The sequence below is a fragment of the Oncorhynchus keta genome, chromosome 2 (assembly GCF_023373465.1).
Source record: "Oncorhynchus keta strain PuntledgeMale-10-30-2019 chromosome 2, Oket_V2, whole genome shotgun sequence".
NCBI lineage: Eukaryota > Metazoa > Chordata > Actinopteri > Salmoniformes > Salmonidae > Oncorhynchus > Oncorhynchus keta.
The window spans coordinates 14,836,919-14,859,654 of record NC_068422.1 but is presented as its reverse complement, the minus strand read 5'-3'; the positions used below and the strand labels follow the sequence as shown (position 1 = coordinate 14,859,654).

The 22,736-nt window shown below is 45.6% G+C and overlaps 1 protein-coding gene across 1 annotated transcript in view; it reads left to right on the top strand.

Moving 5' to 3' along the window:
• Window positions 1-22,736, top strand: part of LOC118361447 (protein shisa-9-like) — a 53,883-nt gene that overhangs the window by 4,626 nt on the left and 26,521 nt on the right. Inside the window, exon 3 of the mRNA XM_035741391.2 lies at window positions 7,941-8,059. Coding sequence (XP_035597284.1) covers window positions 7,941-8,059 — 119 coding nt within the window. The remainder of the gene's footprint in view (window positions 1-7,940; window positions 8,060-22,736) is intronic.

Below are 22,736 nucleotides of genomic sequence, written 5' to 3'. Positions count from 1 at the left end.
TTACACAGTGTATAGAAACCAACTCATTTCTACATGTGTATAGAAACCAACTCATTTCTACATGTGTATAGAGACCAACTCATTTCTACATGTGTATAGAGACCAACTCATTTCTACACAGTGTATAGAAAACAAATAATTTTTACACAGTGTATAGAAACCAACTAATTTCTACATGTGTATAGAAACCAACTCATTTTTACACAGTGTATAGAAACCAACTCATTTCTACATGTGTACAGAAACCAACTCATGTCTACATGTGTACAGAAACCAACTCATGTCTACATGTGTATAGAAACCAACTCATTTCTACATGTGTATAGAGACTAACTCATTTCTACACAGCTGATTTTGTCCATCGCTCATCTTTTCTTTCACCCTCTTTGACAACACACCCTGCAGTGCTGCTCTATAGGGCGCTTATTAGAACAGCATGCAGTATCTGCTCTCAAATCTGACAGTCAGTTTCTACCAGGACAGGTGTTACTTCCATACTGCCCTCAATCCCCCCCTAAAATTTCACAGCAGTTAGTACATTACAATTATCAGTGTACATAGGACAGAATGTACCACTCTCCATGTCACTCTACCCATTGATGCATGTCTAATCTAATGGAGGACATCGACCGGAAGGGACATTGCATAGAACTTAAACAAACAACAATAACCGTTATCCCAAAAGGCATCATTCCACATTCTGAATAGTGATTTATAGTTAAATTAACAACAAGAATGAGGATTTTGACTTTTAGGCTGGTAGTGCATGGTTCAGACCACAACAGTCAGAGGACATGGGCCCAGGCATGATAGCATGGGATACAGTATCCACAAAAGGTGAGGATTAACATGGGGAAGAGAAGACTGGGTGGTCTAAGGATCTGATCTGATCGAGCGTGTGTGCGTGCGTGCGCGTGTGTGAGAGAGATACGGCCATCCTTGGGACCTTAAGATATCATGTTCTATAACATGGGACTAAGATGGCTCCTATAAAGGGCTTGACCTTACTTAAAAACCGCTATGCCCTTCAATAAGGCAAATGAACAAAACAAAAACTTGATTGCTTTACCAATTCTCCCTCTACCACTACTTTCTTCTTTGATGAGCTATGCCTTTTACTTCGCCTGTCCTTCGCTGCTGGGGTTCAATGTCTTTCAGTATTAGGAAAAAACATTAAAAGCTGTGTCATCTTCAACCTGAGAAGCAACCCAAAGAAAGACACAGACAGACAGAGAGTTGGGCACACCCCTTCTTCCATCCCTCCATCGCTCAGATTTCCTCCATGGCTGGTTTACATTACATGCTCCCTGATTTCGTACACTCCCTTCCTCCTAGTCCACCTGCGATGGCAATTTCGTGACATTTACCTTCTCCTGACCTCTTCCTCCCGCTGCCTCCCCCACAGCTGTGCTGTGCCTGGAAGAGACACACAAGGGTCACTGCTCATTGACTCAACTCCAAGGGTTTAATTCTCACATCATCCTTTTTTCTAAATACCACAAAATGGCACTGAAATGGATATAAGGCCAAGCCAGAACGTATATGTCAAGTTCTGAGGGAAACCAACATCAGGGGCCTCAAGAAAGAGAGGAAGTGTTGAGGTAGTAATGAATCATCTTTGCCCAGACCTACAGCTCGCTATAGTCTATACTGTAGGGTGACCAATAATCCTGTGTTTGACTGTCCATAGAGGACAGGTTAGGGGCCTGCATGCCACTGCGTGTGTTGTGCCAAATTCCAAATCAATCTCTAACCTCTAACCCCTGAGCACTTGTTTAGATCTGAAAGGATTGGATAGATAATGCATGTCTCCTTGAATCCTGTGAGGTTCTGAATGTCACTGGATGTGTTAGGATCAATTCCATATAGAACCCTAGCCTGCATTCTGAGCGCTTAGATCTGCATACCATTAGGCAATACCATTGGGCAGCATTTCCAATACCATGTTACCAATGGTAAAACCAATCCATTATATTTTAATGAATAGTGTAGAGAATTGGTTATTGGTGTTCCCAATGTATCTCTGAACTGGTCTGCATGTTCCCATAGGCCCCTGGAGTGACACTGGGTGTATGTGAGCAGATTTGGGGAGCTGTTGGTGATGTCCCTGCTTGAGTGAGTGAGTTTTAACTGCACCGTTGACAGAAAGATGGAGATTGAGAAATGAGAAGAGAGCTGGTGGAAAAGAGATGGCGGGAAAGGGAGAAATGGATGAAGGGAGGGTTAGAGAAAGGGAGAGAGAGAGAAATGGATGAAGGGAGGGTTAGAGAAAGGGAGAGAGGGAGAAATGGATGAAGGGAGGGTTAGAGAAAGGGAGAGAGGGAGAAATGGATGAAGGGAGGGTTAGAGAAAGGGAGAGAGAGAGAAATGGATGAAGGGAGGGTTAGAGAAAGGGAGAGAGGGAGAAATGGATGAAGGGAGGGTTAGAGAAAGGGAGAGAGGGAGAAATGGATGAAGGGAGGGTTAGAGAAAGGGAGAGAGGGAGAAATGGATGAAGGGAGGGTTAGAGAAAGGGAGAGAGAGAAATGGATGAAGGGAGGGTTAGAGAAAGGGAGAGAGGGAGAAATGGATGAAGGGAGGGTTAGAGAAAGGGAGAGAGGGAGAAATGGATGAAGGGAGGGTTAGAGAAAGGGAGAGAGGGAGAAATGGATGAAGGGAGGGTTAGAGAAAGGGAGAGAGAGAGAAATGGATCACAAACCAAATGGGGTCTGACACGGACAGAGAGGTGTAGCACTGTTTTGGGAAAAGGTCAGATGTGAGGTGACACACACACATACAATACATCAATCCATCACAAGTCATCCAGGCTTCATCTGTTTGTTGTAATCTCCTCCCTGTCGATGGTTCTCTCGTCACTCAGTGCTCATCACAATAACAACAAAGCCGATTCTAACAATCCAATTCACATTATTCACACCGAATCCAGTCTGGGGTAGAAACCGAAAGGGCTCCGTTAAAGTTTATGGTAATAGTGACTAAACGTTTCTCAAGTAAGACCTTTGAATTGAGCTGTAGTGTTAAGATTTCCGCTTACTGGAACTAAGGTGCCTGTCCCAAGCCATAAAAAACATCCCCAGACCACTATGCACTATGCATTCAGGCAGGTAGCGTTCTCCATTCGCCTAACCCAGATTCGTCCGTCGGACTGCCAGATGGTGAAGCGTGATTCATCACTCCAGAGAAAGCGTTTCCACTGCTCCAGGGTTCAATGGTGGCAAGCTTTACACCACTCCAGCCGACGCTTGGCATTGCACATGCTGATCTTAGGCTTGTGTGCAGCTGCTCGGCCATGAAAACCTTTGAATTACCAGATATGTTCATTCTGAAAATGGTTCATAAAGTCAAGGAGAAAAAATGATAGCGGATAAAACAAGGACATCTCTGCTTTAGAAACTGCCCTCAGAGTTAATAAAGGATAAAGTACATTAGTTTTAGAGGGCTAGATTTCCCAATCATCAGAGTGGGGACTGTACAGTACATCGATTCTGAGCTGGGCTGGATCAGAGGGCAACATTTCCCAATCATCAGAGTGGGGACTGTACAGTACATCGATTCTGAGCTGGGCTGGAAACAGTGGTGGTGAGTGATGAACACTAGGACTGAGTGTTGCTAATTAGCTATCTGCCTCCCTGGTATGGGAGGAGGGATAATTGATTGCTACACAGCATTAGAAGATGCGTGTCTCACTCTCCTTGTTATTCGATACGATGTGCTTTCACCAAAAAGGATTAGCGATCATATAACGAACGCTCCGACGCAGGAAGTCTTATATAAGTGGCTATAGATACAGAGACTGTGTCCCAAATGACACCCTATTCCCTATACGGTGCACTAATTCTGACCACAGGCTCTGGTCAAAAGTAATGTACTATATAGGAAATAGGGTGCCATTTGGCATGCACACAGAGACTGTACTGTATGTAGGCAAGGCTAAATGTCCTCAGTGATGCTCAATGCTTTTACCTTCCCTGCTGTCCAGGAGAAAGACGAGATGTAAGCCTATTGTTGCTCATTGACAGCAAGATGGTTGTGTCTTCCAAAACTGACTGACTCTTGAGATGTTATCATGAAGTTACTGGATTTATTGATTTGATGATAGACAAACATAGTGTTGTTTACATGTTGCAGTCATAAATGAATGGGCAGCAATGATGAACATCCCTTGTTTAAATGTAGTCCCAATTTCTTTACAGTATATCCCGTACTGATGGCCTATATCTACTTTATTGTAGTCATTTAATCCTAATTTACATCAAACACACGTTAGGCTAGTCATGTAAATTTAGGGTAAAACTTCCTCACTTAAGCTAACATCTCTCAATTAAATATTTTATTTTTACCACATATATGGAGCCTGTGATGGAAGTTAAACTTAGCCTCTATAAATGCACTAAATGCCCAGAGATAAAAGCAGTTTTGCTGTAGATTAAAAATCCAAATCAGCAAGTGGTTCAGTAGCGAGCCAAACGAAAAGAGAACCAAACCCTAGGCAGTCTCAGCTAGTGAGTCACAGACAACATGAGGTAGAGAGAGAGAGCGAGAGAGAGAGACAGTAATGTAGGTTTAGAAAGAGAAAGAAAGTAAAAGAGAGAAAGAGACAGATTCAGAGACTGACATGACAAAAGACTGAGAATGAGAGAGATTGAGAGAGAAATAGAGAGAAAGGAATATTTAGAGATTTAGGTGGCTTGAAAGAAGATACCTTTATTGGCTCAGTAGTTAAATGATTTGAGCACAATCTTTACTTAATTTTATTGGTACTAAGCCCCATGTCTTCCTCCACTGCACACATAGAACCCCCGACGCCCCATATGTCTGCAAAGTCCCCCCGATGCCACACACATTTGAGAAGTCCCCCTGAGTCCCCCTGACGCCCCTCACATCTGCAAAGTCCTCCTGACACTCCACATGTCTGCAAAGTCCAGCTGACGCACGCAAAGTCCCCCTGACACCACAGACGTCTGCAAAGTCCCCCTGACGCCCCACACGTCTGCAAAGTCCCCCTGACACCCCAGACGTCTGCAAAGTCCCCCTGATGCCCCACACGTCTGCAAAGTCCCCCTGACGCCCCACACGTCTGCAAAGTCCCCCTGACGCCCCACACGTCTGCAAAGTCCCCCTGACGCCCCACACGTCTGCAAAGTCCCCCTGATGCCCCACACATCTGCAAAGTCCCCCTGACGCCCCACACGTCTGCAAAGTCCCCCTGATGCCCCACACGTCTGCAAAGTCCCCCTGACGCCCCACACGTCTGCAAAGTCCCCCTGACGCCCCACACATCTGCAAAGTCCCCCTGATGCCCCACACATCTGCAAAGTCCCCCTGACGCCCCACACGTCTGCAAAGTCCCCCTGATGCCCCACACGTCTGCAAAGTCCCCCTGACGCCCCACACGTCTGCAAAGTCCCCCTGACGCCCCACACGTCTGCAAAGTCCCCCTGACGCCCCACACGTCTGCAAAGTCCCCCTGACGCCCCACACGTCTGCAAAGTCCCCCTGACGCCCCACACGTCTGCAAAGTCCCCCTGACGCCCCACACATCTGCAAAGTCACCATTTAAAAGTAACTATTTTCTACATTGTAGAATAATAGTGAAGACATCAAAACTATGAAATAACACATGGAATCATGTAGTAATCAAAAGAATGTTCAACAAATCAAACCATATTTTACATTTGAGATTCGTCAAGTAGCCACCCTTTGCCTTGATGACAGCTTTGCACACTCTTTGCCACAGCACTGAAGGAAGTGATTGAAAAAACTTCTTCTACTTTCCCCAATGCACAAGTGGTTATCTCCACCTTGCTACCACGAAAAGTGTTCCACCCTGCTACCAAACAGCAGGTAAACGCAAGTATTTCCTGTGACTGTGCCTCAAAACAAAATATTTTCCTGGCCCACCAGTCCACCCTGGACTTGAACAACCTTTATGACCAGGTCCACCTATACAAGGCAGCAGTGCCCACCTTCGCCCGGACTCTAAAGGACATCGCTCTCAAACGCAGCCCCAACACTTTACACAGGAGCAACAGATCAATAGTCACCCCGCCCAGACCAGCGAGACACTCTCCCAGACCTGTGAGACCCCCCCACTGGACCTACACATAGAGGACCCACGCAACCAGACCACAACACCACCAGCCACATCAACACCCCCCCAAGTCAATCAAGCCCACACCCCATTTAGGCCCTCTCAGATCGGACCTATGCCCCTCCGGCCCACCCCATGCACCCCACCCCCGCAAAGAGGGCCTCAACATGGAAGTCACACATACGCCCAGGCCGTGGGCGGGCAAACACGCCCAACCCCCACTCTTACACTAGCCCAAGCCAACGGCATGTACCAGATGCTCAGCAGGCTCTGCTCACACTTACTGGCCTAAGGCCAAACCCCACGACCAACAGCATTGGACACTTTATGGAACACAAAGCCTTCAATATCTCATCTTGGAATATCCAAGGCCTGAGGTCATCTGCCTTTGGAAACCTGGTATAGAGGAGATGGGCCCACTGGTTGCCCTCTAGGTTACAGAGAGCTGGTAGTCCCATCCACCAAACTACCAGGTGTAAAACAGGGAAGGGACTCAGGGAGTATGCTAATTTGGTATAGATCAGACCCAAATCACTCCATTAAATTAATCAAAACAGGAACATTTTACATTTGGCTAGAAATTCAAAAGGAAATGATCGTAACAGAGAAAAATGTCCTCCTGTGTGCTACCTATATCCCGCCACTAGAATCCCCATACTTTAAAGGAGAACCCTTTTTGGTTGCAGGGAGAAGAATCATTTTGGGTTCCATGTCGAACCCTTTCTAGAGAGGCTGAAGAACCCTTTTTTAAAGATTGTACATATCTCTCTCCATACGATACATCTCCCTCAGCTGATCCCCATTCTGCTCTGCTCAGCTAGGGAGGGCAATTTACACCCTAGCACCCTCCCAACATTTAGACACATTCCTGGCACACAATGTACCGTACAGTGAACCACACTATTTGTTCAGGAAAGCCCTCCCAGGAGAGGACAGCCCTGGCCCCCCACACCTCCTGAGGCCTGGGTCCCTAACACACACACACACACACACACACACACACACACACACACACACACACACACACACACACACACACACACACACACACACACAACACACACACACACACACACACACACACACACACACACACACACACACACACACACACACACACACACACACACACACACACACACGCACACACGCACGCACGCACACACGAACACACACACACGCACGCACACACACACACACACACACACACACGCACGCACGCACGCACACACACACACACACACACACACACACACACAGACACACACACACACACACACGCACACACAACACACACACACACACACACACACACACACACACACACACACACACACACACACACACACACACACACACACACACACACACATACACATACACACACACAGATGATGTCTGTCACTACAGCAGTGTGTTCCCTTACACACAGCTCAATGACGTGACAGTGTGTTTGGGGGTATTTGTGACTGTGACAGTGTGTGTCTGATAAGATTACACGCAATTAAAATGGCCCATTTTCAGTGTTACTCTCACTCTTTCTCTCTGCAGATTATGTTGTCACACACTCAGCCCAATTCTCTGGCTCCCATCACTTTCTACCATGTTCCCCTGCAGTGTTGCTGCCCTTATTTTTTGCTTTGACTAAGCCTACAGCCACGCACAGTGGCTAACGATGGGGCGCTATGGGAAGTTATTGGCCCAGGAGTTTAGGTGTAGTGCTTGGGTCGATTGCCTGTAACCGCAGAATTGCTGTTTCAATCCCTGCTCCTCCTTAAATCCCCATACATGTAGAGAGTCATTCTAAATGCCTGAAGTCTAACTGTAATGTTTGTTTGTCCGTCTACAGGACCATAACAGAGCTTATGAAGCAACCCGGAGGAGAGGTGGGCTCAGTGGAAAGTACAATCACCAACCCCCCTATCGGAACCAACGGCATCTCAGCTAGGATGCTACGCAGCCGCAGTGGTAAGCACAGCTACTCAGCACACAGACACATGCTAACACACTCCCTATGAATCAACGAAGTTGAGGGTTTCTCTTTGTTCCTCTGTGAAGAAAAACAAACCCAGCCAGAGCCCATTTTGCCATTGCTTTTTTAACCAGAGGCCCCTCTCTGTCATTGGAGGACGGGAGCTGGTTTCTCAAACTGTACTTTGGCCTGACAGGAACACCCAACAGCCCCTTCTCTTCTCTAGCATAACTAAAGTAGCCAGACCAAACACTGCAGTTTCAGTGCAGAGTTACACCATTAGTGTGTGGTTACAGGATGAGGCTTTATGGTGTACTTACAACCCTACACTCAAACGCTGTATGACCATTTGAGGAATTCAGAACAACTCAGTCCATCGCATTACAGGATGATGAAATTATTCTCTAAGTGTATGACACGAGGTACAGCAACAGACACAACATGATTTCTGGAGCCCTCGTCTTTCAATGACCAGAGAAGTTGCATGCATTTGTACTCGTGCTTACATTTACATTTACATTTAAGTCATTTAGCAGACGCTCTTATCCAGAGCGACTTACAAATTGGTGCATTCACCTTATGACATCCAGTGGAACAGCCACTTTACAATAGTGCATCTAAATCTTTTAGGGGGGGGGGGGTGAGAAGGATTACTTATCCTATCCTAGGTATTCCTTAAAGAGGTGGGGTTTCAGGTGTCTCCGGAAGGTGGTGATTGACTCCGCTGTCCTGGCATCGTGAGGGAGTTTGTTCCACCATTGGGGGGCCAGAGCAGCGAACAGTTTTGACTGGGCTGAGCGGGAACTGTACTTCCTCAGTGGTAGGGAGGCGAGCAGGCCAGAGGTGGATGAACGCAGTGCCCTTGTTTGGGTGTAGGGCCTGATCAGAGCCTGGAGGTACTGAGGTGCCGTTCCCCTCACAGCTCCGTAGGCAAGCACCATGGTCTTGTAGCGGATGCGAGCTTCAACTGGAAGCCAGTGGAGAGAGCGGAGGAGCGGGGTGACGTGAGAGAACTTGGGAAGGTTGAACACCAGACGGGCTGCGGCGTTCTGGATGAGTTGTAGGGGTTTAATGGCACACGCAGGGAGCCCAGCCAACAGCGAGTTGCAGTAATCCAGACGGGAGATGACAAGTGCCTGGATTAGGACCTGCGCCGCTTCCTGTGTGAGGCAGGGTCGTACTCTGCGGATGTTGTAGAGCATGAACCTACAGGAACGGGCCACCGCCTTGATGTTAGTTGAGAACGACAGGGTGTTGTCCAGGATCACGCCAAGGTTCTTAGCGCTCTGGGAGGAGGACACAATGGAGTTGTCAACCGTGATGGCGAGATCATGGAACGGGCAGTCCTTCCCCGGGAGGAAGAGCAGCTCCGTCTTGCCGAGGTTCAGCTTGAGGTGGTGATCCGTCATCCACACTGATATGTCTGCCAGACATGCAGAGATGCGATTCGCCACCTGGTCATCAGAAGGGGGAAAGGAGAAGATTAATTGTGTGTTGTCTGCATAGCAATGATAGGAGAGACCATGTGAGGTTATGACAGAGCCAAGTGACTTGGTGTATAGCGAGAATAGGAGAGGGCCTAGAACAGAGCCCTGGGGGACACCAGTGGTGAGAGCGCGTGGTGACGAGACAGATTCTCGCCACGCCACCTGGTAGGAGCGACCTGTCAGGTAGGACGCAATCCAAGCGTGGGCCGCGCCGGAGATGCCCAACTCGGAGAGGGTGGAGAGGAGGATCTGATGGTTCACAGTATCGAAGGCAGCCGATAGGTCTAGAAGGATGAGAGCAGAGGAGAGAGAGTTAGCTTTAGCAGTGCGGAGCGCCTCCGTGATGCAGAGAAGAGCAGTCTCAGTTGAATGACTAGTCTTGAAACCTGACTGATTTGGATCAAGAAGGTCATTCTGAGAGAGATAGCGGTAGAGCTGGCCAAGGACGGCACGTTCAAGAGTTTTGGAGAGAAAAGAAAGAAGGGATACTGGTCTGTAGTTGTTGACATCGGAGGGATCGAGTGTAGGTTTTTTCAGAAGGGGTGCAACTCTCGCTCTCTTGAGGACGGAAGGGACGTAGCCAGCGGTCAGGGATGAGTTGATGAGCGAGGTGAGGTAAGGGAGAAGGTCTCTGCTTCACTAGCATCCAGCTGGGTATACATCACAATATGCATGTAAACTCAGCAAAAAAAGAAATGTCCCTTTTTCAGGACCCTGTCTTTCAAAGATAATTCGTAAAAATCCAAAACACTTCACAGATCTTCATTGTAAAGGGTTTAAACACTGTTTCCCATGCTTGTTCAATGAACCATAAACAATTAATGAACATGCACCTGTGGAACGGTTGTTAAGACACTAACAGCTTACAGACGGTAGGCAATTAAGGCCCCAGTTATGAAAACGAAGGACACTAAAGAGGCCTTTCTACTGACTGCCTTTCTAAAAACACCAAAAGAAAGATGCCCAGGGTCCCTGCTCATCTGTGTGAACATGCCTTAGGCATGCTGCAAGGAGGCATGAGGACTGCAGATGTGGCCAGGGCAATAAATTGAAATGTCCGTACAATGAGACGCCTAAGACAGTGCTACAGGGAGACAGGACGGACAGCTGATCATCCTCGCAGTGGCAGACCACATATAACAACACCTGCACAGGATTGGTACATCCAAACATCACACTTGCGGGACAGGTACAGGATGGCAACAACAACTGCACCAGGAACGCACAATCCCTCCATCAGTGCTCAGACTATCCGCAATAGGCTGAAAGAGGCTGGACTGAGGGCTTGTTGGACTGTTGTAAGGCAAGTCCTCACCAGACATCATGGGCAATAACGTCACCTATGGGCACAAACTCACCATCGCTGGACCAGGCAGGACTGGCAAAAAGTGCTCTTCACTGACGAGTGGCAGTTTTGTCTCACCAGGGGTGATGGTCGGATTCGCATTTATCGTCGAAGGAATGAGAGTTACACCGAGGCCTGTACTCTGGAGCGGGATCGATTTGGAGGTGGAGGGTCCGTCATGGTCTGGGGCGGTGTGTCACAGTATCATCGGACTAAGCTTGTTGTCATTGCAGGCAATCTCAACGCTGTGCGTTACAGGAAAGACATCCTCCTCCCTCATGTGGTACCCTTCCTGCAGGCTCATCCTGACATGACCCTCCAGCATGACAATGCCACCAGCCATTCTGCTCGTTGTGTGCGTGGTTTCCTGCAAGACAGGAATGTCAGTGTTCTGCCATGGCCAGCGAAGAACCCGGATCTCAATCCCATTGAGAGCGTCTGGGACCGGTTGGATCGAAGGGTGAGGGCTAGGGCCATTTCCCTCCAGAAATATTCCGGGAACTTGCAGGTGCCTTGGTGGAAGAGAGGGGTAACCTCTCACAGCAAGAATGGGCAAATCTGATGCAGTCCATGAGGAGGAGATGCACTGCAGTACTTAATGCAGCTGAGGGCCACACCAGATATTGACTGTTACTTTTGACCCTCCCTTTGTTCAGGGACAAATTATTCCATTTCTGTTTGTCACGTCTGTGGAACTTGTTTAATTTATGTCTCAGTTGTTGAATCTTGTTATGTTCAGACAAATATTTACACATGTTAAGTTTGTTGAAAATTAACACAGTTGACAGTGAGGGGATATTTCTTTTTTGCTGAGTTTATGTGTGTGTGTAGCTTCCATAGCATAACAATTACTCATTCTAATTCTATGGTGTGTACACTGTGCTGATCGTGGCGTCAAGTTAACACAAAGCATGCCTTAGTGGTTGATAACATTAGTGAGACATTGATTTGGAGAATTCCTTGTCTGGTAGTGGGAACAACAGATACTACACACACCAAGAAGATAAGGAGCTAGGGAAAGAGAAGGAAACCAAGGGCTTCTATAAGTAGACCACGTGCACGGTACACATGGTAAACATCAATAGCAAAACTAGCAGCAATCACCAGCCTGGTCTCATAGAATAGATGTAACATAGTACATGTAAATCTGTGACACTCACATTTGTATGATACGTTATGTTTGGTATGGTTACATAAGACAGAAGGTTACTTAAGCCAAAAATGAAAGGAGGGAGGTTGGTCGAGGAGGTTGGGTGGGCGTATAAAGCGAATGTCTTGCAACCCAAATGTTGTGTGTTTCGAATCACATCACACACAACTTCTGCATTTTAGCTAATTAGCAACTATTTACTACTTTTTTTGGTACTTTGCAACTACTTAGCATGTTTGCTAACCCTTCCCCTAACCCAAACCTTAACCCTAACCCCTAACCTTAACCCGTATCTTAACCCCTAACCCTAATCTTAACCTGTACCTTAACCCCTAACCTTAACCCATACCTTAACCCTAACCTTAACCGTAATCCCTGACCCCAAGCTTAGCTAAAGTTAGCCACTTAGCTAACATATCATACGTGTTGTAATTTGTAACATATTGTATGAAAATGTATGATGAACATCCACAAATTAATACATACCATATGAAATGTAACATATCATCCTCAATAGAGCTAAAAATATTTACATGTACTATGTTACGTCTAACCCTGAGTCAATGTTGGCCAGCCCACCTGCACATCCATCCACAAGTGGCATGTGCCAATTCTATACATCCAGATCCAGCTGTGTGTTTGTGTGTGTGTGAGGGGTGGAGGGGAGTGTTTGCTCTAAGAGGGCACCTACCTCTTCCCTTACCCCTCCAGCTGACTGTGCATCCATAGAATCAGATTAGATTAGAGAGAACACACACATCACACATCACCCAAAACCCCTTGTGGATATCAGACTATCTATAGAGTTCTCTGTAAACCCGCTCTAAACACAACACACACCAAACAAAACACACACATTACACACAATAAAACACACACAAACAAACACACATCAAGGATCTTCATTACTGTGTGTTGTGTGTTGAGGCATTGGCTGTAGCAGTAGAGATTGGACTTGGATCATTTGTGCAAATGCAGCTCAGAGGATTACACACACACACACACAGCGCTCCACCAGTCTTGAGGATTTGGGCCGTCAGTGATGTAGGATTTGCGGTAAGAACCGTAGACCCCGCCATGCTCACCAATCCCTCTTTCTAAAGGATTTCAGTTTGACACAGTGGCGCATCTGGTTTACAGTTCTGTCACTACTCTACTCTCAAACTGTCTCAGAGATATGGGATTGAAACAGTTGTCAGGCAACTTTAAAAGGTCTGGCTCTGAAGGTGTTGTTAAAACACTGTGGTTTCAATAACCTCTGTCCCCTCAATTGACTGTTGAGGATCATCCATCTCTGTTTCTCACTTAGATGAGTGGGACATTACAGCACATTATGTTTCCAAACAGTATTGGCTTTACCATTGGGGAGGGAAAGAGAAGATTTGGAAAAATACATATATGGTTTGGAAAAAGAAAGAGATGCTAAGGACTAATGCAGCCATTTTTATCCCAATATCAAATAATTTCTTAATAACAATTATGTACCTTACTGTGATTGTGCGCATGTTGCGCATGTGGATTTTGTCTAGACAAGTTCCACCAGACAAGTTCATAAAATACCAAAACCAACTGTGAACCAACTATATTAATTTGAGGACAGGTCAAAACACGTACAGTATGAAACATTCATGGACATTTAGCTAGCTAGCGTGCTGTTGCTAGCTAGTTTGTCCTGGGATATAAACATTGGGTTATTTTACCTGAAATGCATATGGTCCTATTTTTAGGTGGATCTTTTGGACCCATTTTGAGACACACAAAATAGTATGTTCTCTACTCAGACAATTAATCCACAAAAAAAGGGGAATCCTAGATGTTTTTTAGTTAGTTTTCTTTGATAAATCTCTCCTCGTTCATGCTTTTTCTTCCGTGGATTTTTTTGGCAGTTGGCAACCAACTTTAAGGTGCATTACCGCAACCAACTGGACTGCAGTGTGGACCTCGTTCATCTTTCAATCACCCACATGGGTATATGCTTGTAAAAAAACAATGAGTAGATGGGAGAAGGGGGATTTGTGGCGTGTAAAGCTTTAAAATAGAACAAAGTCCTATTTTAACACCTGGCTACACAGATGCTGTTGACTCGCGTGAGCGGTTTGGATGAAATGATTGAATGACATGGAAGTGTACATTTATTTTACCAGGCTCGCACCGTGGGTGGTCTGGTCAGCATGTGAGTGGGGAGGGGAAAACTGAAAAATAGATGTTATTGTCAGAGAGGTTTGGAACTCTCTTTCTTATTGGTCTATTAAAAAAATGATGTCACCAGGCAGGCCAAAACTCCATCTGACCAAAACAGGCAGAAATTTCAGATAGTCTTTTCAAACAGCTCTTACACTAAAAGGGCATTATCATAATTTTCCCAGTTTTACAGTATTATTCCAACTTCATAGCGTTTAAATATATAAAACACAGGACAATCCCGTTTTGGACTGCACTGGACCTTTAATGTAAGAAAGAGATTGCCAAGAGAAAGAAAAGTACACAACTCCCAATGACCTAGTTATCAAACAATAGGGAACCACCAAGGAATCAGCATCACAACACTCACCTCACTCAATAACTCTTTCTTTCTCTCTTCCATCCATCTTTCTCTGTCTTCTTCTATTCTGTCCATCTTTCTCAATTCAATTCAATTCAAGGGGCTTTATTGGCATGGGAAACATGTGTTAACATTGCCAAAGCAAGCGAGGTAGATAATATACAAAAGTGAAATAAACAATCAAAATCAACAGTAAACATTACACATACAGAAGTTTCAAAACAATGAAGACATTACAAATGTCATATTATATATATATATATATATATATATATATATATATATATATATATATATATATATATATAGTGTTGTAACAATGTACAAATGGTTAAAGTACACAAGGGAAAATAAATAATCATAAATATGGGTTGTATTTACAATGGTGTTTGTTCTTCACTGGTCACCCTTTTCTTGTGGCAACAGGTCACAAATCTTGCTGCTGTGATGGCACACTGTGGAGTTTCACCCAATAGATATGGGAGTTTATCAAAAATTATTGGTGGATCTGTGTAATCTGAGGGAAATATGTCTCTCTAATATGGTCACACATTGGGCAGGAGGTTAGGAAGTGCAGCTCAGTTTCCACCTCATTTTGTGAGCAGTGAGCACATAGCCTATCTTCTCTTGAGAGCCATGTCTGCCTACGGCAGGCCTTTCTCAATTGCAAGGCTATGCTCACTGAGTCTGTACATAGTCAAAGCTTTTCTTAAGTTTGGATCAGTCACAGTGGTCAGGTTTTCTGCCACTGTGTACTCTCTGTTTAGGGCCAAATAGCATTCTAGTTTCTTATAAATTACTAATCTTACCAGGGAAGGATTGGTAGCCCCCCTCTTTCCAGCCCTGAGTGAAGCACTCCAGTTAAATATATAGAAACCAGTCTCTCACCGGAACTGACCAAGTCTGACTCTTTAAGCACAGGTTGATAATAGGGAGAAACAGGGATATTTATACAGGGTGGTAATAGGGAGAAACAGGGATCTTTATACAGTGTGGTAATAGGGAGAAACAGGCATCTTTATACAGGTTGGTAATAGGAGAAACAGGAATCTTTATACAGTGTGGTAATAGGGAGAAACAGGAATCTTTATACAGGGTGGTAATAGGGAGAAACAGGGATCTTTATACAGAGTGGTAATAGGATGTAACAGGGTCTTAATACAGGGTGGTAATAGGGGGTAACAGAGTCTTCATACAGGGTGGTAATAGGGGGTAACAGGGTCTTAATACAGAGTGGTAATAGGGTGTAACAGGGTCTTAATACAGGGTGGTAATACGGGGTAACAGGGTCTTAATACAGGGTGGTAATAGGGGGTAACAGGGTCTTAAAACAGGGTGGTAATAGGGGGTAACAGGGTCTTAATACAGGGTGGTAATAGGGGGTAACAGGGTCTTAATACAGGGTGGTAATAGGGGGTAACAGGGTCTTCATACAGGGTGGTAATAGGGGGTAACAGGGTCTTAAAACAGGGTGGTAATAGGGTGTAACAGGGTCTTAATACAGGGTGGTAATAGAGGGTAACAGGGTCTTAATACAGGGTGGTAATAGGGGGTAACAGGGTCTTAATACAGGGTGGTAATAGGGGGTAACAGGGTCTTCATACAGGGTGGTAATAAGGGGTAACAGGGTCTTAAAACAGGGTGGTAATAGGGTGTAACAGGGTCTTAATACAGGGTGGTAATAGAGGGTAACAGGGTCTTAATACAGGATGGTAATAGGGGGTAACGGGGTCTTAATACAGGGTGGTAATAGAGGGTAACAGGGTCTTAATATAGGATGGTAATAGGGGGTAACAGGGTCTTAATATAGGATGGTAATAGGGGGTAACAGGGTCTTAATACAGGGTGGTAATAGGGGGTGGTATTAGGGGAGAACAAGGTTTATGTGTGTGTCTGTATGTCTGCCACACTAGCAAAGCTCAAATGGCAAACGTGAGACTACACTGATCTCACAGCACTCTTTATCACTCTCCCTAAGGCGCAAAATAATCCTTAATGTACCATTACAAACATCCACACAAACACACACACACGCTTGCTTGTCTCAGCGGTCTCTTAGTGTTTCACGGCTATGAACACACACAATAGCTGTGTCTTGGGAGCAGGTTGTACTAAGGCACTGTGGGTAAGTGTGTTCAGAATGACGCACAAACACATCTTCTGGCCTCTCGTGTAATATCCACGGCATTACTTGTACTGCTGCTTGACTCCCTTCCCTTTGTCCCTCAGATAACTGCATCACTTCTCAACAACCCTCCGTAGCTCAGAGAGAGTATCCCAGGACCAAGTGGAACAGACAGCGAAGGACACATACTTTGGGGCAAAAAAGTATTTAGTCAGCCACCAATTGTGCAAGTTCTCCCCCTTAAAAAGATGAGAGAGGCCTGTAATTTTCATCATAGATACACACTTCAACTATGACAGACAAAATGAGAGAGAAAATCACATTGTAGGATTTTTAATGAATTTATTTGCAAATTATGGTGGAAAATAAGTATTTGGTCACCTACAAACAAGCAAGATTTCTGGCTCTCACAGACCTGTAACTTCTTCTTCAAGAGGTTCCTCTGTCCTCCACTCATTACCTGTATTAATGGCACCTGTTTGAACTTGTTATCAGTATAAAAGACACCTGTCCACAACCTCAAACTCCACTATGGCCAAGACCAAAGAGTTGTCAAAGGACATCAGAAACCAAATTGTAGACCTGCACCAGGCTGGGAAGACTGAATCTGCAATAGTTAAGCAGCTTGGTTTGAAGAAATCAACGGTGGGAGCAATTATTAGGAAATGGAAGACATACAAGACCACTGATCATCTGCCTCGATCTGGGGCTCCACGCAAGATCTCACCCCGTGGGGTCAAAATTATCACAAGAACGGTGAGCAAAAATCCCAGAACCACATGGGGGGACCTAGTGAATGACCTGCAGAGAGCTGGGACCAAAGTAACAAAGCCTACCATCAGTAACAAGGGAGAATGTCATATGGTCAGATGAAACCAAAATATAACTTTTTGGTAAAAACTCAACTCGTCGTGTTTGGAGGACAAAGAATGCTGAGTTGCATTTTCTCATTTTTTCTGTCATAGTTGAAGTGTACCTATGATGAAAATTACAGGCCTCTCTCATCTTTTTAAGTGGGAGAACTTGCACAATTGGTGGCTGACTAAATACTTTTTTGCCCCACATATGATCACTTCACATGTTGCTATCATACACAGCCTGGTCTGCAATGTACAGTACACCACCCAGCCAGCCCAGCCTGGGAAGACATTACATGATATAACCATAATGGGCCTCACCTTCCCTCTTGTTCTCCTACTTGGTTAAAATTTAATGGAGATGTGCCAAACAACTCCAACTCCCAGCTTCACCGTTGTTAGATCACACACCTTTCATTTGATGTTGGCTTACACACATATAGTTCAATCACACACACACACACAACCAAGGTCGCAAACACACACACACCAGCAAGGTCGCAAACACACACAAGCAAGGACGCAAACACACACACACCAGCAAGGACACGTTGAGAGGTGTGTGTGTGTGTGTGTGTGTGTGTGTGTGTGTGTGTGTGTGTGTGTGTGTGTGTGTGTGTGTGTGTGTGTGTGTGTGTGTGTGTGTGTGTGTGTGTGTGTGTGTGTGTGTGTGTGTGTGTGTGTGTGTGTGTGTGTGTGTGTGTGTGTGTGTGTGTGTGTGTGTGTGTGTGTGTGTGTGTGTGTGTGTGTGTGTGCGTGCGTGTGTGCGTGCGTGTGTGTGTGTGTGTGTGTGTGTGCGTGCGTGTGTGTGTGTGTGTGTGTGTGTGTGTGTGTGTGTGTGTGTGTGTGTGTGTGTGTGTGTGTGTGTGTGTGTGTGTGTGTGTGTGTGTGCGTGCGTGCGTGCGTGCGTGTGTGTGTGTGTGTGTGTGTGTGTGTGTGTGTGTGTGTGTGTGTGTGTGTGTGTGTGTGTGTGTGTGTGTGTGTGTGTGTGTGTGTGTGTGTGTGTGTGTGTGTGTGTGCGTGTGTGTGTGTGCGTGTGTGCGTGTGTGTGTGTGTGTGTGCGTGTGTGTGTGTGTGTGTGTGTGTGTGTGTGTGTGTGTGTGTGTGTGCGTGTGTGCGTGCGTGCGTGTGTGTGTGTGTGTGTGTGTGTGTGGAAGAAAATGAGCCCCGATAATCAGAGTAGTTAAACAAAAGCTTAAGGTCATCAAAGGCAGAGAGGCTCCGATGAGTCTCCTGAACTGGTAGAAAGTAAATAACTCAGGCCCTGACATCAGAGAGTCGGTCGATTCCGCCTGCACTGAAGGATGAGTGTCAGGACCTCACTGGGCTCTCCATTACCATAACTAACTAGCCCCCACCAAACAGCCCATGAAGCCCCCCGCGACTGAGCCCTCTGCCCCCTCAGTGCCAGCCAGCATGGTTTCCACCAAGTCTCTATCTGGGAGGCCTGGGGATTATTCCACAAACCCACAAACATTATTATGACAATGACAGAGCAGTTCCAGTAATACGCTGGTTACAGAAGGATACTGAACAGATAAAAAAATGATGAAAACTGATACAAACACTATGATGATAATCACATTTGTACTATAAATCACAGTGTGTTCAGTCTTCCTGTTTGTCTAGTTCCAGTTAGTTTGAAGCTGGTTGTATGTTCTTCTATCTGCTCAAAGTCATCAGATACCATATGAGTACTACAGTATGTTATATCCCTTTTTATACCCTTCTCACATTCTCATGTGTAATGAACATCCAGTATGCCCTCCTGAGAGGTCAGAGATGCTGTGACAGCAGATTGCCCCTGTATGTCCCCGATGTAGAGCATTGTCTGACATCAGAAAGTCGGTCGATTCCGCCTGCACTGAAGGATGAGCGTCATGTAGGAGTGACGCCATCTAATGTAAGACAATGGGCGTAGAGTAGAAATCTACCGTAGAAGAACATGAGAGCCATCTCCGCAGCTAATCAGCTTACTGTATAAAACTGCACAGGAATGATGGGTTTTAGACAACCTCTCTCTGTGTGTGTGTGTGTGTGTGTGTGTGTGTGTGTGTGTGTGTGTGTGTGTGTGTGTGTGTGTGTGTGTGTGTGTGTGTGTGTGTGTGTGTGTGTGTGTGTGTGTGTGTGTGTGTGTGTGTGTGTGTGTGTGTTAGGGCTCAGACTAACGTCCTCCCTTCATACTTCAGCTAAATCTCCTAATTTATTCCACAAACACACATCTCCCCTCCCTCCCTCCCTCCCTCACTGCATCATCTCTCTCACATCCTTATCTAGTTTCTGTATTCTCTCTCCAAATCCTGCTCTCTCTCCCTTCCCTTGTCCCACTCTACTTCTCTCTCCCTCTAATTCTCTCCCTTCCTGGCGGGTAGGAGCATTGGGCCGGTAACCGAAAGGTTGCTGGATTGAATCCCCGAGCCGACAAGGTAAAACATCTGTTGTTCTGTCCCTGAGTAAGGCAGTTAACCTCAAACAACAACTGTTCCCCGGGCACCGATGATGTAGATGTCGATTAAAGCAGCCCCCCACACCTCACTGATTCAGAGCGGTTGGGTTAAATGCAGTATCCCTCTTTCTATCTCTCCACCCCTCTCTATTTCTGTAGTAGTGGGTGTGTTTGAAGGACTGGCTCTGATGAAAACCTGCCAGGCTGTTTGAAACTACACACCTGTCCATGACACCAGTCAAACACACCTGTCCATAACACCAGTCAAACACACCTGTCCATGACACCAGTCAAACACACCTGTCCATAACACCAGTCAAACACACCTGTCCATGACACCAGTCAAACACACCTGTCCATGACACCAATCAAACACACCTGTCCATAACACCAGTTAAAGACACCTGTCCATAACACCAGTCAAACACACCTGTCCATGACACCAGTCAAACACACCTGTCCATGACACCAATCAAACACACCTGTCCATAACACCAGTTAAAGACACCTGTCCATGACACCAGTCAAACACACCTGTCCATGACACCAATCAAACACACCTGTCCATGACACCAATCAAACACACCTATTCATCACACCAGTTAAACACACCTGTCTATGACACCAGTCAATCCACCTGTCCATGACACCAATCAAACACACCTGTCAATGACACCAGTCAAACACACCTGTCCATAACACCAGTTAAAGACACCTGTCCATGACACCAGTTAAAGACACCTGTCCATGACACCAATCAAACACACCTGTCCATGACACCAGTCAAACACACCTGTCCATGACACCAATCAAACACACTTGTCCATGACACCAGTCAAACACACCTGTCCATGACACCAATCAAACACACCTGTCCATAACACCAGTTAAAGACACCTGTCCATGACACCAGTCAAACACACCTGTCCATGACACCAATCAAACACACCTGTCCATGACACCAATCAAACACACCTATCCATCACACCAGTTAAACACACCTATCCATCACACCAGTTAAACACACCTGTCCATGACACCAGTCAAACCACCTGTCCATGACACCAATCAAACACACCTGTCCATGACATCAGTCAAACACACCTGTCCATGACACCAGTCAAACACACCTGTCCATGACACCAGTCAAACACACCTTTTATCATTCTGTATACACGCACACAACTGAGCATGCACACACACACATGAATTAATTCTCACACACAGAGACACTCATACTCTCACTCACACACACACACAGTCTTGTACAGCTAACCTTGTGGGGACACACAATTCAGTCCCATTCAAAATCCTATTTTCCCTAACCCTAACCCTGAACCTAACTCTAACACTAACCTTAACCCCATAACCTAACCTTAACCCTAGCTCCTAACTCAAAACCTAAATCTAATTCTAACCCTAACACTAATTCTAACCTTAACCCTAAACCCCCTAGAAACTAACAAAATGTCCCCAGTTGGTCAAATTTTTGTTTGTTTGCTATTCTTGTGGGGATTTTTGGTCCCCACAAGTATAGTTCAACATTTCCACACACACACAGAGACAACCATACTCTCTCTCTCTCTCTCACACACACACACACACACACACACACACACACACACACACACACACACACACACACACACACACACACACACACACACACACACACACACACACACACACACACACACACGCACACTCTTCCGGCGCTGAGAGAGATGGCCGCCTCGCTTCGCGTTCTTATTCCTATACACCTGTGTGTAAAAGGTAGTTGTTGTGAAATTGTTAGATTACTTAGATTTCACTGTTAGATATTACTGATAGAAGCACAAGCATTTTGCTACACTCGCATTAACATCTGCTAACCATGTGTATGTGACCAATAAAATAAAATTTGATTTGATTTGACATTCAAACTCACACACACATTCTCTCTCTCACACACACACACACACACACACACACACACACACACACACACACACACACACACACACACACACACACACACACACACACACACACACACACACACACACACACAGACACACACACACATTCACCAATACAATTTGATTTGATTTGACATTCAAACTCACACACACACACACTCATTCATTCATTCATTCTCACACACACACACACACACACACACACACACACACACACACACACACACACACACACACACACACACACACACACACACACACACACACACACACACACACACACACACACACACACACACACACATACATACATACACAGCAAATACACAGCAAATGACTTCAGGGAAAAGAGGATGCACACTTAATCTGAATCAATCAACAGATCAATCAACATTTAGAGGTCACAGACATATACCAATAACATACTGCAATGTCATGCCATGACACTGTTGAAAAACGTGGGGATTTCTATGGGAATATTCATTCTGATTCTGCCTATGTGTTCATATAGGTTACCAATTGACCCCAGTTGTATTGCCACTGACCATGCAGGGTATGAGCAGAATCTGCCCCTATGCAACTCCAGTGTCCCAATTTCCTTGTGGCCCCTGACAGCATGATAGAGGCTGGGCCAGCAGCACTCATTGACGCAATTAGTGACAGTTTTTTTTTACCTAGTTTGTTTGTTCCATTGTTAATTAACTACACCTCATGTAACACTAGAGGCCACCTTCTCATTCTGTCAAAACAGCCCTTTGCAAAA